The sequence below is a fragment of the Drosophila bipectinata genome, chromosome 3R (assembly GCF_030179905.1).
Source record: "Drosophila bipectinata strain 14024-0381.07 chromosome 3R, DbipHiC1v2, whole genome shotgun sequence".
NCBI classification, from domain to species: domain Eukaryota; kingdom Metazoa; phylum Arthropoda; class Insecta; order Diptera; family Drosophilidae; genus Drosophila; species Drosophila bipectinata.
Genome location: NC_091739.1, coordinates 24,231,072 through 24,246,559, shown reverse-complemented (window position 1 = coordinate 24,246,559; position 15,488 = coordinate 24,231,072). Strand labels below are relative to the sequence as shown.

The following is a 15,488-nucleotide window of genomic DNA, read 5'->3' as shown; positions in this document are numbered from 1 at the left end:
TATGACAGACAGAAGAGTTTCCTACTTCTACAATGCGGACGTGGGCAACTTCCACTACGGAGCGGGCCATCCGATGAAGCCGCAGCGCCTGGCGGTGACGCACAGCCTGGTGATGAATTATGGCCTCCACAAGAAGATGAAGATATACAGGCCTTACAAGTAAGTAGCCTAAACACATAAAATAGCATATTTAACCATTTTATGCTTTTCAGAGCCAGTGCTCAGGACATGCTTCGGTTCCACAGCGACGAGTACATTGCCTACCTGCAGCAGGTGACACCGCAGAACATTCAGTGCAATTGTAAGGACCATTTAAAGATTACCATTCCATCAAATAATATCTATAAATCTACTCCTAGCCGTGGCCTACACCAAGTACCTGGCACACTTCAGCGTGGGAGAAGACTGTCCCGTGTTTGATGGGCTTTTCGACTTTTGCGCCATGTACACTGGCGCCTCGCTAGAGGGGGCCCAGAAGTTGAACCATAACCACAGCGATATCTGCATCAACTGGTCAGGCGGCTTGCACCATGCCAAGAAGTTCGAAGCCAGTGGATTTTGCTACGTAAATGACATCGTGATTGGCATCTTGGAGCTGCTGAAGTACCATCCTCGGGTCCTCTACATCGACATCGACGTGCATCACGGCGACGGGGTGCAGGAGGCCTTCTACCTCACAGACCGGGTCATGACGGCCTCATTCCACAAATACGGCAATTACTTCTTCCCGGGTACGGGTGACATGTACGAGATTGGGGCAGAATCAGGGCGCTACTACAGCGTGAATGTGCCTCTCAAAGAGGGAATCGATGATCAAAGCTATTTTCAGGTGCGTATATATGAACTACCAAGTCCTGATAGCTACTTATGGTTTCTCTTTTTCTATATTCAGGTGTTTAAGCCCATTATTTCGGCCATCATGGACTTTTATCGGCCAACCGCCATTGTTTTGCAATGTGGAGCAGATTCTCTAGCCGGGGATCGGCTTGGTTGTTTCTCGCTAAGCACGCGCGGCCATGGGGAATGTGTAAAGTTCGTCAAGGAACTAAATGTACCCACATTAGTTGTTGGGGGAGGAGGATATACGCTCCGAAATGTGGCCCGTTGTTGGACGCACGAAACATCTCTGTTGGTGGACCAGGATATCGCCAACGAAATTCCAGCAACCGAGTATTACGACTTTTTCGCGCCTGACTTTACCCTCCATCCAGAAATCAACTCGCGGCAGGATAATGCCAACTCCAAGCAGTATCTGGAGCTAATTGTGAAGCATGTCTACGAGAATCTCAAGATGTGCCAACATTCGCCAAGCGTACAAATGGTTCAGACACCGCCCGATGTCGATTTGGAAGAGCTGCGCAACAACAAGAACGAAGAAGCCGATCCCGACGTACGCATGTCCCAGGCGGATGACGACAAACTGGTTGAAGCTAAGAACGAGTTCTATGACGGGGATCAGGACCAAGATAAGCCAGATTCGGCGGAGAGTTAGAATTTTAAATAAACTAAGATATAGTAACGTGCTGGATGTGAGTAAAATAGATATGATTAAAGTCGAATTAGGTTTAAAGTTATTGCTGGCCTAGCTTCCTAATGTATAAGATCCCATAAAAACGCATAAATTAAATGATTTTAGTTTTAAAAACAAATAATTGAAAGAATATTCCTTATTGGGAGAAAAAAAAGCCGCATGGGTTTAAAATCGACACACACACATGTATTTGAGATGAATAATGATACTTAGGAGGATTACTAAAATTACAATGTTGAGCTTCAATCGCCCTATGATCACCAACCAGTTGTGGTATTGGCCAGTCGTCGCATCCTTCGGGTATTTCGGTCCTGGTCGCGGATCTTTTTCTCCATTTCAGCATCGGTTAGCGTCTCTAGGAAGGGAGCCCACGCATCGGCATCGCTGGGATTACGGAATGGTACATCGATAGTGGACAAGGGTGCCTCACTAAACGCATACGTCCGACAGTGCCAAGAGAGTTGGCCACGAATGCTGTACGCAATCGCTGTCACGAACTCTCCACCCAATCCAAGTTCGGCACACAGCTTAATCGCAAACTCCTCGGGGTTGTTGTTCTTCTCGGACATGTCCCACTCGACCTGATCAACGAGCGAAGTGTTGCCGACGTGAATGTTCAGCTTAACGATTACCCGTTGATCGCAACTCTCCTCGAGAATGGGCGGATCATTCGGGAAGGCCTCGATCTGCTGGCGAATGGCCTGTGCAATGGCTGGCACAAAAGGCAGCGGATTAAGGTCCAGATCGTCGCACAGCACCTCTGCGAACTGCTCTGGTGTGATCATGCTCTCGTTCTTGTTCCAGGTGAAGGTATCGCGCAGCTTCTGTCCCTCCAGCTCCATGTCCAATCTGATGGGAACTAGACACTCCTTTTGCGCGGCATTCTCTAGGCTAGCCGTCGGATCAGTGTCGTCGAAGCACATTGGGAACGTTCGCACCTTTTTCGTGTGTACCCGGTTCCGGTTAATTGGCGTTGCCTGAGGAACTGCATCCAAATGACTCGAATTGGGCATCGTCGGGACATATTGCGGCTGCTTCTTTGACTTGCTCTCCCTCGGAACAGGAGTATCAGATGTGTTGACTGAGACGGCTCGGTACCTGGGTCGGAGTTTCATAGCGAAAATTAATTAGTAAAGATATCTTTGACAATAGAAACAGTAAAGGGAACAATGTTCAAAAATTGACTAGCAAGGAAAGTCAAGGCATGCTACGATCAAAAGTAACTGAAGTTCAAATTTGAATTTGCTAAGACTACTAAGAATATTAATTTCGATATTACTCACTTTTCATCGTTACCGGCCATTATGTCGTCGACTTCCACGGCGCGAAGCAGAGACACCGAACTGGCCAGGATGTGGGAGCTTAAGCCGGAGTCGGCCAGCCGTTTACGTTCCTCGTTCGAAAGCACGATTCGCGTCATTCCTGGGTACTTCTTATAGAGGATGCCGCGGAAGTGTCTCATGTAATTTCCCACCTCGGAGCCCACGTAGTAGTACTCGCCGCCCTCCTCCAACTGGAAGGCCACCGGCTTATCGCCGTACGTCTGCAGTGCCATTTTGAGGAGTTCTCCGGGATTGCGGTGTTATTCTCTACTATTTGCGTCTTCTGATTTAGAATTCCTTGATATTTTTAGTCCAGAAAAAGAATTTTCTTGCCGCATACAGACATGGATATGGCGTCTGTCGGAAAAGTGTTGGAAAATGCGAAACCGCGAAATAGAGATGGCACTAGAAAGACCTACCAAATGTTTTGGAAATAAAAGACCTTATAAATAATATTTAAAGCAGTTTTTTTTTATTTTTACTTTATATAATTTTTTTAGAATTGGATGATAATTTTTGAATATTAACCTGTTGTTCATATACGCATGAAAACACAGATACAAATTTGGCAAATTCTTCATTTGGAAAAAGATTTTTTTGGTCGAGTTTAACCCACCACCTATATTTTAATAAAAATTAAATAGTTTAGAAAATGTAGTTAATTTAATTTTATTTAAAAGCTAGCTTGTTATCGCACCCACACCGTAAACATCTAAACGGACGTTTTCCAACACTACTTTCCATGCGCTGCCGCAAAATTCGTTAATTATTTTTAAGATATTCACAAAAATGTCTTCACTGCGAAGTGTTGTTGGAATTCTAGCGCTCACCAGGTCCCTGGGGTGCCCAATCACAGGTATGTTTCCAACAATCATCAGGTTCCTTTCACTCAACTTGTTTTTTTGCAGTTCAAACACATCGGCACATCAAACGGTGGGTCGCACCGACGTTACGTGAACTTGCCCACCGCCAGAAGAAGCTAGGACCCCAGAAGCCGGAGCCTCGCGCTGGATTTGTAGAATGGAACGAACGGTCCGAACTATTTGCATTCGGTAAACGGTTGGGTGAATCCTTCCAGCTGCCCCTCCTGCAGCGAGCATTTACTGAGAAGTCGTTCGCCCGGATGGAGGAGGAGAAACGCAGAAAGCTTGGGATTGAGGAGAATGATCTGCATGTTGCCGACAACGGCGACCTAGTTGAAAAGGGCCGCCACATTTCCAAGGCCTACGTGGAGGCATTCCTTCAGCACCAACTTCCAAAGGTTCCGAAAGAGGGTCTTGTTCAGATAGCCAACTATCTTCTAAGCACCGATACCTTGGCTCACGTCTCCACCCACTTGGGTACCAAGGACTTAATCCACTCCACAGAGTACCCGCCTTCCAAAGAAAGTCTGGCCGAGTCCCTTCAAGCTGTAATTGGAGCTTTAGCGGATTCCAGTGGCGTTGAGCGTGCCTTCCTCTTCGTCAGAGATTTTATCTGCACCCAACTGAACCAAAAGGACTTGCTGGACATATGGACACCAGAAGAACCCCTTCAACTGCTTGAGAAAATTTGCACCGAGCGGAAACTGGGCGAACCAGAACCACGACTGCTAGGTGATTGTGGAAAGAACACGGTACTAGCAGCCTATCAAGTTGGCATCTATGGAAATCGGCAGTTGCTTGGCCAGGGATTTGGCGAAGATGTGAAAACTGCAACGGAGACGGCAGCCATTGATGCCCTGCAGCGGATATTCGACACCCACGAAAACCGAAGACCATTTGACTTTGGCCTTCAGCTGGAGACCCAAAACGTGCGACTAGCCTAGGATAAATGAATTAGTATCTAAACCTGCGTCCTTGTTGATTATTGTAATTTGCACTAAACACATGTCACGCTTTGTCAGAGAAGTTTGAATTTTAAAATCATTTAACTACGGCTTAATTCCCTCCTAGTCGCTGTCATCGCGCTTCTTGTTCGAATCGGAATCGTGGTGCGCGGTGGGTGCGGTTGGAGCTGGCGAAACGTCCTCTGGTTTGCTCTCCAACGAAAAGGGCGGAATTTTGCAGTCAAAGGAGTACCCATCCTCACGCTCTAGCCGAAAGGTGCCCCACATATGGCCGCTGGGCGCCTGCAGACTCACATGGCTGCTGTATTGGAACGCTGGCAACCGTGGGCTCAGAATGGGCTCCTGGCCCACCACTCCCCTTCCACGGACTGTCTCCAGCGTTCCGGAAAGGGAGAATATACGCCAATGACGTTCGCGCAGCTGAACGCTTAGCTCACCTAGATTCTCCAGCCGGATGCAGTAGCGCCACTGGAAAATATTTAAAATAATTATAAGGGTTTTAGGGAAATGAGAAATGGCAAACCCACCCAATAAACTGAACTGGCAGGCGTTTCGCGACAACCCATATAGAAAGGAATGACGGTAATCCGCACGTTCTCCGTCGTTTCCTTATGTACATCACTCATATCCAACCAAGGATGGTTCTTCTCTTGCCACGCCTTAAGGGTGTCCTGACCAACAAACGGAGGATCCGCCTCTGGGGCGTGGGTCAGGAACTTATCGAACAGCTCGTGCTGCAGAGGACTCTTCTCGCTAGAACTGTATGGCATGATGTCCTCATGCGCAACATAATCCAATCCAGGTATGGCATATAGACTTCGGTTTGAGTCCTGGTTGCCCAAGAAAGTCACCGCCTCGGTCTGAGCCCGCTTTAAAAAACAAATTCCTTTAAATTTATGAATAAAAAACAATCTTCCGAGCACTTACGATGTGCGGGCAGTCGCGAGTATCGATGAGCACCTGATAAAAGGTTTGTACTCTGCCTTTGACTTCTTTGGGATCCACCTGTGCCGTGCCAACGCTACTCTCCGGTTCTCGGGTGGAGTCTGTCTGATAACTTGCCGCGGTGGTCCCCTCCCCTCCCTGAGCGGAGTTTATTGCTGGCGGCGTCCCGGTGCTGGCCTTGACATGCAAGGAGTTCTCTTTGGTACGTTGCTGGGAGGTATTGTTTACGGACGTCGCAGAACCGATTTTGCTGGGATTGTGTAAGTCGCGGTCGTAGACACGGGCTGTCCATGGAAACAGAATGACGCCGCGATAACCAAAGATGCGATGGAGAAAGAGTTGGCCAGTCTCGTAGCGTTCTTCCCTGGCCTCAATAAGACGGCCCACCTCAGCAAGTCTGTAAAATGTTATGCAATTGGAGGATGCAGGACGATAAATAGATGACATCCACTCACTTGGTTGGATACGCCGCTTGCTTCTTAATGTTCCGCCGCAGAAGCAACTCACACCGGGGCAGTATGCGCCACCGCTGATTCCACATAAACACTTGCACCAGCAAGCCCATCACGTCGCATCCAAAGTTCGCCCAGAACGGTGGTGTTTATTTTTTCTCGAAGGGGCAGCTGCAGCTGCGGGATTTATGCAACGACTCGAAGAATTTGGGAGAGGGCCCGGATTCTTCCACTTCTGCGGCGGCTTGTTTTTGGCGTTCGCTCAGGTTCAGCGGGTACATGTGTTTCAAAATTTTGTCGAATTTCTAAAATCTCAACATTGTTATGAAAATTTTGATTTTGTTTTCGGTACTGGAAAAAAAACACAGCAGGTTATCGAAGAACGATAGACTTCGATAGTCGCTAATAATATTTAAAATTTAGAATGTTCCTTGTTTATAATTCTTCTTTTAATTTATACATTAGCAAGATGAAATAATCGTATATTTTTTTTATTTTTAAATTAATTGTAATTGTAGTTTTTTTTTTAATTTTTAACAAGATTTTATAATTACAATTTCCTAAAATGTTTTTTTTTAAATATAGCCCCACAATTTATATGATTTTATTGTAAATAATATTGAAATTAAAAATAATTTTAAAACTTGTATATAAAAATATTGTTTAAGTAAGTACCCCTAATAAGTTTTAAGCTCCCACCGAACTATTATCGATAACACGAGTAAATTTCGTCTCTGAAAGTGCGATAACAAAATACTGGCCCTGCCCGGTGCAGCCCTGCTATCTCCTCTCTCTTTCGCCGTTTGACAGATTTCCGGTACGTACGCGTATTTTCTGGCCATTAAAAAATAACTTAAAATCTGCCAAAAATGCGAAAGACACTTAAAAATAAGGCCGCCAGGGCAACCGTGAATGAGTGTGCTACATTCGCAAACATTGTGAAGTGTCCGCTCTGTGATTATTTGTGCGATGCCCGCGGCTGAAGAACCAAAACAAATGTTTTACTGTCGACTTATAGTGGTTTTGTTTTCTGATCATCCCCAGTTAAGCCATGGCCGACACACAAGCCAAGTCCGCTGCGCCCAAGGCCGCTAAGGCTCCCAAGGCCGCCAAGGCCCCCAAGGCAGAGAAACCCGCCGCCACCGAGGCTAAGGTCTCCAAGGTGGCCAAGAAGTACAAGCGCCACGGACGCCTCTTCGCCAAGGCTGTCTTCACCGGCTACAAGCGCGGTCTGAGGAACCAGCACGAGAACCAGGCTATCCTTAAGGTAAGTTTCTGAAGGCATCAGAGTAAAGGATGTGATGGAAAATACCCCCAATTGGGAGCTACAGGAAGTTGTTCCGGTATTTGGTTATGGCGGTTAAAGTAATGTGTAAATACTTTATCTTTAAAAATAATTGATTGCCATTAAGATTTTTAGTTTTTTTTCAAAGACGCGTGTTAGTGCTCACTATAATTTTACATAAGTTTCCAAGGAATATACATAAAGAATATTATGCAGTTAACAATTACTTTTTCCACCTAAAAAAATTTATAGTAATAAATATCTAAAAAAGATCACTAATTTTATTAAAAATTTTTGTTTTTAGATCGAGGGTGCCCGCCGCAAGGAACACGGTGAGTTCTACGTCGGCAAGCGTTGCGTCTACGTCTACAAGGCTGAGACCAAGAAGTGCGTGCCACAGCATCCCGAGCGCAAGACCCGCGTCCGCGCCGTCTGGGGCAAGGTCACCCGCATCCACGGTAACACCGGCTCCGTGCGTGCCCGCTTCAACAGGAACCTTCCTGGTCATGCCATGGGACACCGCATCCGTATCGTAAGTTCACATCAAAAAAAGACTAAACTTTACTCTAACATGTACCCTTTTCTTCCAGATGCTGTACCCATCAAGGATTTAAGTTAAAATTTAACTTAAGTTAATGACCTGCAAGATTAAAAAATCCGTTTTATAATAAATGAAACAATTTAAATTTAACTTCAAATAATATTTGTTTTTGAATGGAAAGTCCTAATAACAAATAATATTGGAATTGTAATACATAAAGAGGCTTTGTGCGGCATGTACCTAGGGCGGAAGATAAATCGGTACTAGGATTTGAGTTATTCTATATGTTTTAGGAATCTGCGCAGGTTGTATTCCTCCATTAGACAAAGCCTTCCTAAAAAAACGCAGAAATAAATTTTAGAAAAAAAATTGACTATTAAAAAGTTAATCATTATGTAATTGTTGAAACTAAAAAAATAATTGGAATATTCATTATTGTTTTAATTTTGTATGAAAACTGAAGATAAATGTTCAATATTGGATTATTTAATGAAGAATTTAAAAAAACGATAGAAGTTTGAGTTTAGTTCCCATGTCTGGGGTGTGCCCATTTGGTTTCCAATAGAAGTCAAGTTTGTTTGTGAACTTTGGGTAATTAAAATTTATCCAAAAACAAAACTTTTAGGAAACTTTTTAAACATAATTAGAAGATGCGTGCCAGTGGGTATAGGCCATCATCCAATGACGAAATTGGGCCAAAAATTGTGTCAACCACCTGGTTAAAGGTATATTAGGATAAGCGAGGTACGGTCACACTGCACAAAACAGCAGCGTGTTGCGGGCCAATCTTAAGGAAAACAAGCCGATTTTTTTAAACTTTTAGTATAATTAGGATAGTAAAATTGCCATTCCTGCTGCGTAGGCTTCCAAGAGTTATGCGGAGATGTGCGCCGAGCCTGCCTGGTGCCCCTGCCGCTGCTGTTTCACCAATCACAACCGCCCGACAGCCGCCAAAGTCGCGGCTACACGTCATCCAAGCCAATTAAGAGTTCCCGTTTGCGCTCCAGGGACAGGGATTACGTATATGTGCGTATGATGGGCATGCAGGACGATCTGGATGGCATCGTTAGGAACCGCCGAAAAAACCTGAGCCTTCTGCAGCTTTTGGCCCTCACCATGGCCGGCTTGGTGGCCGTAAATCCTGTCCAGATTCAAGCACAACCGCGGGACTTGGAGGCGCCGGGATCTCCCAGGCCGCCAGCCCTGACGCACTGCGTGGAGGAGGATCGTAGTCGTATTGGAAGAAGGTCAGTATTTCAAACCACAAATATTTGAAGGGGAACGAGGAGAAGAGGAAGCACAATGCGTTATGCATGCTTGTGAAATGGTTCGAGAACATTCCCATAAACGCACTGCGAGTGTTAAAACGACAGCAGCTAAACAAATGTAAAAAAAATCAAAATTTAAACTGTGAAAATTAAACAAGAAATTAGTGAGAGTGTCTAATGTGAAAGCCAAAACAGCACACTTAAAAAAACAGAACGAAAACAAAAAATAAATACTCATAGAACTTGGGGATACACCACATCCTCCCAGAGTCCTAGGAATCATGATCTTTACTAATAGTTCGCCAAAAGGTGAAAGAACAGTGTAATCAGTTGAACGCGCTTATCAAGCATGCGGTGAGTCATCTGGCAGAAAAGTTTTAACTGTATTTTGTTTGCGCCAGTCGCGAGCCAGACCCGAAAGATATGTTTATTATGCACGCCAATTTAAACAGGTTTCGCTGATTGTTTTGCTTTCTTTATATTTGCTTGAGGTTTTCATCGAATTTCACCATTCTCCTACCGTTTGCTTTACTCTCGTCTTCTCGGAGGGCGCCATTTTCGGCTCTTCCGCGTGTGCAAACGAGATGGGGATACTAACGAGAGGGGACACATGGGATGCCACCTGTTGAGCTCGGTTTGGCGCCGCAACAGCTGAGTGGCCTGTGGGCCCACTTCCCCCAAAACTGAGTACGGTCATGTAACAATGTGACCCTTTAGCCTAAATTCTAACATATCCTTGCAAAACGGGTGATGAAATTTATGTCCAGTCTAGGTTAACATACATCTCACGGTCAAGGCCACGAAACTTAACCCTCTAATAACTATTAATAAATGTATAACTTTTAATTTTATATTTTTAATAAAAATAATAGATAATTTAATTCAAGAGTGTTTACTTTCTCTATTAAGCAATTCATTTTTTTGCAAAGCTCTTTTAGGGGCCATATATTTTATAATCACATGCTGATAAGATATGTGTTGATTAGGTCAGGGTAAAAATCTATTTCTAATAATCTTCATTTCTTTCTTTTTGCCCACAGACTCCTGTATATTACCACCTTAGATGGAAGGTTGAGCGCCCTGGACATTGGAAAGTCGGGAAAGCTTCGTTGGAGCGTGCCAACTGGTCCAGGGCCCTTGATTTCCTCCAGTATTCATCGCCTGGAGTTGACCAACAATGGGCAGTTTGTGCGAATGATACCCTCGCTAAGTGGCGGCATATACAAGTTTGACGGAGACTCTATTGATCCGATCCCCATTACGGCCGAGCACTTGCTTAGTTCCAGTGCCAAATTTAGTGATGACCTTGTGATTTCGGGCGGAAAAGAGACGCGCACCTATGGCGTCTCCGTTCGCACAGGTCAGTTACTCTACGAGTGCTCTATTAATGGTTGTGTGAATACTACGGACGAGGGTCGTGCCATAAACGACACAATCGAGGAACCGGAGCTGGGCGATAGTCCAGGGGATGAGGACGACGATCATCTTAGGGATGAGGCTGGTTACGTCGTTGGCCACGATCCGCTTTTGGACGATGTGATTGTAGTGCGCCGCCAGACTCAAACTGTCCGCGCTGTGGAATCGCGCACGGGAATGGAACGCTGGAATTTCAGTGTGGGGCAGCATGAGCTTGATCTTGTCCCCGCCGCCGAATGCAATCACCAGCCTCGCGACGAGCTAGAGCTGGCCGTCTTGGATGTGGATATCAAAGTGGTTGTGCCGGAGGGAGTCATTTGTGCTTTCAGCAAGAGTGATCCACAGTCAATGCTGTGGAAGTACAAGGTAAGTGGAAAGTCTTTAAAAATTTGTTGTAATTTTCGTATTAATTCTAACATTTCAATTCTAGTTTGATCACCCGATTGTAAGTGCTTGGAATACCAATGCTGCTGACGAGCTGAAGCCCATCGATCTATTTAGCTCCGCCCAGTGGTTGTGGGATCTGGATCAAGACGAGGACGAGCTGCCGAACAGACCACAGGCGGCGCCGTCCATCTACCTCGGCATGTACGACAAGCAGTTATATATCCAGGAGTCGATTCGCTTGCGTCAAGAAATCATGGACCAGACTCAGGTGTATCAGCAGCTTACAGGCGATACAAGCTTGATGCCGAAAATACCATGGAAGCCAATAGCAGCTAGCAGCAATTCTCTGGTTATCTTTAAAAAAGACCAAGAGGTGCCAGAAGTTATTGGGGAAGCACCTAAACAACAGGGCAGTGAGCTCGTGCCATACGATGAACACAACTACGCCGTTGCGGCTCAATCTGTGCTGAATGCTTCGGAGTTCGTTAATGGCAACGGATTCTACTTCTACACCACCGCTGAACTAGAAAATCCGTCAGAGTGTGGCACTAATGAGACTCCTAGTGACTTTCCCGCCATCGAGGCTCCACCGGACCCGAGTAACGTCACAGACTCAGAACCTAGGGGAAACACGAGCATAAACGATGATCTTGGCTTTAGTCTGGACGACATTGATGCTCCTGTAAAGGTAGTGATCCTCTCATTGTGGTTCTGGTGGAAGGAAATAGTGGTCATCGCTTTTACGTCTGCGGTAATCCTAAATATTTTCATGGGTCAGCGCAATCAGCGAGTGGAGCGCGAGTATTTGGTGATCGAACGCCATGTTCCAGTACAGACGGCTATCGAGGCCACCGAGGCATCCACCCAGGCTCTTCTCGGTCCTGTGGTGCCGTTGCAGCGTCCTGTGAATCGGTTTAGTTTTCCGAACCCTAACCAGCGGACTATCTCAGAGTCAACATCACATTCTGGCGAGCACTACACCTCCCGTTTCCAAACTGACTTTGAACTGATGCAGTGCCTCGGCCGCGGCGGATTTGGTGTGGTTTTCGAGGCCAAAAATAAGCTGGACGAGAACCGCTACGCCATAAAAAGGATTACGTTACCCAACAAGGACTCTTCCAGGCAGCGTGTGCTGCGTGAGGCACGTACTCTTGCCAGCTGCGAACATCACAATATCGTACGCTATTTCCATGTGAGTATTATGCCAGAAATAGTCTTTGAATCAATGATAACTTATGATAAATTTTATTTCCAGTCCTGGACCGAAACACCGCCTACTGGATGGCAGGAGGAAGAGGACCGAAAGCTTCTCGCCCATGAGCTATCCACTTCCATACAAATAGAAACGCCTGACGAAAGTACACTCCCTTCGCTGGCAGAGCAGTTGAAAGAAAAGCGCCATCAACAACTGCTATCCTGGGTGTCAGATGCTGCCAATAGCACAGCTTGCAGCCATGACTTCCACGGCCATGGAGAGCCATCTCTAAGGAACATCCGGGAGGAGTACGATGACGATGAAGAAGAGGATTCTCTCATTGAGTTCCGCAGTGAGTCCCAGTCGGCGGCTTTGAGGGCGGGTGATAATGACGATGAGGACGACGACGATGACGACGAAGACGAGGACGATGAAGAGGAACACCTAGAGGAAGACAAGAAGAGGCTCCAAAGGAGCTCAGTGTCCATCGACATACACTCTGCTTCGTTTGATCTGAAAAACATCAATTACTCACAGCACCAACTGGTGTCAAACTCCTTTCAGATCGAATCGGTTCGCTCAAAGAGCAACGTCAGCGACGATACAGAGGACGATAGTAAGCCACGCAAGAAACCACTCACTCTGGCACTGGCCCACAACCACAACAACAATGGTAGTCATCCAACGCCTCCAAGCGCTACACTTCAGAATGGAGTGGTTGCCAAGCCAAGCAAGGTGTACCTCTACATCCAGATGCAGTTGTGCCGAAAGGAGAGTCTGCGCGATTGGCTGAGGGACAATCGCACGGAGGCTAGGACGGCCCATATTGCTGATATTTTCCACCAGATCGTAGACGCCGTAGACTATGTACATCTGAAGGGCTTGATCCATCGGGACCTTAAGCCGAGCAACATCTTCTTCTCCCAGGATGGCCAGATTAAGATTGGCGACTTTGGTCTTGTCACCGACATGGCGGACATCCCGAATCTGGTGGCCAAGTGCGGGGATCAGACTGGGTTGCCCTCATGTGCCCGACACACCCAGCAAGTGGGCACCCACCTCTACATGTCGCCTGAACAGCTGCTAGGCCGGCACTATGACTACAAGGTGGACATATATTCGCTGGGCCTTATTTTCTTCGAGCTGCACGTGTACTTCTGCACCGAAATGGAGCGGATTAAAACGATGCGCAACCTAAGAGATGGACAGTATCCCAAGGACTTTGCAGTCAAGTACCCGGAGCAATACGACCTTCTGCAGCAGATGCTGTCTGCAGACCCGGAACAGCGTCCGCAAACCAAGCAACTGAAGAGTCAACTGCATGAGATTCTTCAGCTGCCGCAGCACTTGATGGAAGGACGTGGTGAGCATGCAGTGCTGGCGGAGCGGGCCAGGCGCCTCAGTCGAAGTCGAACCTTTAGCAGCTCTAGCGAGCAGCAGCAGTGATAGACCAAAGCCGACAGCAGCTTTATCAGATAACAATTCATTTATAAGCCATTCACCAAACGCGCCCGATTGTGTGTTAACCCTCACCTGGCTATGCCTCATTCGCTGACCTCGATCCGCACCGGTCGCAGGATCATTTAATCGTTTAAATTAGTTTCGATAAGTTTTGTATTACGTTCGCTTTTTAAACTCTTGCGTGTCGCAAAATAGCAACAACATCATGTCCTTTTGTTTATAAGACTTAACCTTAGCAATTATACATTTAAACTACATATTGATACATACATATTGATGTACTCCAAAAAAAGAATTCAGTCGTTAGCCTAAGTTGATGATCGATGATCTACGGATAAAGTTGGGCCAAAATTGTTTGTCTTAGTTTGTTTCTGGCCACGCAGGCCAACCAATACGAGAGTTTTTTTTAGTCTTAGTTGATAAGCGATAAAATAAAATAATCTAAAAATGGAAATGCCTGTTTTTCTAATTGCTAGACGTTGATAACGGGGACGTGAGTAATATTCATGAGTATTTCAGTCCCAGGGCGCCTAATGTATTTCAGCATTTTTGATGACAAAATCATCACTTAGGTCTGTGCCATGACAAATAATAAATAAATGATAATGAAAGAACTTTTTTTTACTTTTTATATCACTTTATTTTGTTTTTATTTACGCCAGTTGCGCATTTTCCAAAAACGTTCTCTACTTTTCTATCGGTTTGTCGACTTATATACCATATATAGTACATATGCATCGGTCATGCCAGCTGTGCATTTCTAAGTACAAGTGGTTTGCAAACCGTATCAATTGCTTAATATTTAGTTTCGGTGCGTTTCACTTTCACTAATTTGTGGTTAGCTCTTTGTCCGATTAACAATATTTTTCCTACACTGCACATTAGCGCGCGTCTTGCCCTTTTAGTACAAAAAATAACAGAGATCGTGGGTGCCGTGGGATGCACTTTGGTAATACTTATCTAAACATAGCAGCTTTTACTTAAAATTAATTACTTTTGAATGCTCTGAACAAACAACAAGCGGCTGAAGCATTTGATTTGGTTTTGATAAATATTTTAATGTTTAGGCTTTAATTTTTATATTGCTACAATTAATTTTTCCTTTTGCTTCAAACTGTCGCAGGCAACGTGTTGCTTAAATATATACGTAATCCAACAATTTTCCATGTTGCTTTAATTTAATTTTTGTTTAGTTTCCTTTTAACTGTTTTGCATTTAGCATTTTAATTATTTCCCAAAAATTAACAGCCATTTTGACGAATCCATAAACTTTGAAAATCAAGGACAAAAACTTCAACCAAACACGTACAATTACCATTAGATTAGTGTAAGTATGATGTATATATAGGTATATTTCGTATAAATATGTTGATTTTAACGCTTTTTAGTTGCTTACTTGCTGAAGAGATTGTGGCTAACATTTTTAAATACTATTGTATTCAATATGAAACTTTTTAAAATTTATTAAATTAGAAAAAGAATAAATTTCAACACTTTATAAATATTCTACTGACAATGTAAGTTATTCGGTTATTGGTATGGGAATATCCTTTAGAATCGGGCATAATTTTCAAGTAATTCAACAAGTAAGCACTTTAAGCTGTCTATTATCATTTGTTTTTAAAAGTATATATTCCTTATCAAAGCCACAATTATGTATATATTTGGTTAATACTCGTTTTAAAATGTTACCATGTTTAATTATTTTATTATTATCGATTTTTCATTGGTTACCCTTGAAATAATTTTCAAAAAAATTGATTTCGAATTTTGCCTTTACTTGTAAGTATGTCTAACATTTAAGTACTCCTAGCCGTGCACTCCGTGGGGGAGTGGAACCAATTATTGGCAGTGCGC

At 44.6% G+C, this 15,488-nt stretch overlaps 6 protein-coding genes across 7 annotated transcripts; 4 read left to right on the top strand and 2 right to left on the bottom strand.

Moving 5' to 3' along the window:
* Position 1: 1 nt before the first annotated feature.
* Positions 2 to 1,619, top strand: HDAC3 (histone deacetylase 3). The gene is made up of 4 exons (XM_017243191.3): positions 2 to 159; positions 213 to 301; positions 360 to 829; positions 893 to 1,619. Exons 1-4 carry the CDS (start codon positions 2 to 4, stop codon positions 1,490 to 1,492), a joined length of 1,317 nt encoding a protein of 438 aa, XP_017098680.2. The 3' UTR covers positions 1,493 to 1,619.
* Positions 1,620 to 1,695: 76 nt separating this feature from the next.
* On the bottom strand, positions 1,696 to 3,224 carry Snr1 (SWI/SNF related, matrix associated, actin dependent regulator of chromatin, subfamily b, member 1). The gene is made up of 2 exons (XM_017243192.3): positions 2,815 to 3,224; positions 1,696 to 2,629 (listed from the first exon to the last, which is right to left on the bottom strand). Exons 1-2 carry the CDS (start codon positions 3,084 to 3,086, stop codon positions 1,789 to 1,791), a joined length of 1,113 nt encoding a protein of 370 aa, XP_017098681.1. The 5' UTR covers positions 3,087 to 3,224; the 3' UTR covers positions 1,696 to 1,788.
* Positions 3,225 to 3,550: 326 nt separating this feature from the next.
* mRpL44 (mitochondrial ribosomal protein L44) lies at positions 3,551 to 4,742 on the top strand. The gene is made up of 2 exons (XM_017243201.3): positions 3,551 to 3,709; positions 3,762 to 4,742. The coding sequence occupies exons 1-2, from the start codon at positions 3,643 to 3,645 to the stop codon at positions 4,658 to 4,660; spliced, it is 966 nt and encodes a 321-aa protein (XP_017098690.1). The 5' UTR covers positions 3,551 to 3,642; the 3' UTR covers positions 4,661 to 4,742.
* Positions 4,689 to 6,442, bottom strand: POLDIP2 (DNA polymerase delta interacting protein 2). The gene is made up of 4 exons (XM_017243200.3): positions 6,082 to 6,442; positions 5,609 to 6,023; positions 5,209 to 5,550; positions 4,689 to 5,149 (listed from the first exon to the last, which is right to left on the bottom strand). Exons 1-4 carry the CDS (start codon positions 6,189 to 6,191, stop codon positions 4,784 to 4,786), a joined length of 1,233 nt encoding a protein of 410 aa, XP_017098689.2. The 5' UTR covers positions 6,192 to 6,442; the 3' UTR covers positions 4,689 to 4,783.
* A 320-nt stretch (positions 6,443 to 6,762) lies between these two features.
* Positions 6,763 to 8,064, top strand: RpL35A (ribosomal protein L35A). The gene is made up of 4 exons (XM_017243173.3): positions 6,763 to 6,895; positions 7,123 to 7,345; positions 7,668 to 7,895; positions 7,954 to 8,064. The coding sequence occupies exons 2-4, from the start codon at positions 7,130 to 7,132 to the stop codon at positions 7,975 to 7,977; spliced, it is 468 nt and encodes a 155-aa protein (XP_017098662.1). The 5' UTR covers positions 6,763 to 6,895; positions 7,123 to 7,129; the 3' UTR covers positions 7,978 to 8,064.
* A 573-nt stretch (positions 8,065 to 8,637) lies between these two features.
* On the top strand, positions 8,638 to 14,085 carry PEK (pancreatic eIF-2alpha kinase). 2 transcript variants are annotated; one of them, XM_017243171.3, is made up of 4 exons: positions 8,638 to 9,151; positions 10,213 to 10,954; positions 11,019 to 12,167; positions 12,231 to 14,085. In XM_017243171.3, the coding sequence occupies exons 1-4, from the start codon at positions 8,937 to 8,939 to the stop codon at positions 13,614 to 13,616; spliced, it is 3,492 nt and encodes a 1,163-aa protein (XP_017098660.2). In that variant the 5' UTR covers positions 8,638 to 8,936; the 3' UTR covers positions 13,617 to 14,085. The 2 variants fall into 2 exon arrangements, with proteins under 2 accessions (XP_017098660.2, XP_017098661.2); XM_017243172.3 differs by lacking the exon at positions 8,638 to 9,151 and adding an exon at positions 9,275 to 9,526.
* The last annotated feature ends 1,403 nt before the right edge of the window (positions 14,086 to 15,488 follow it).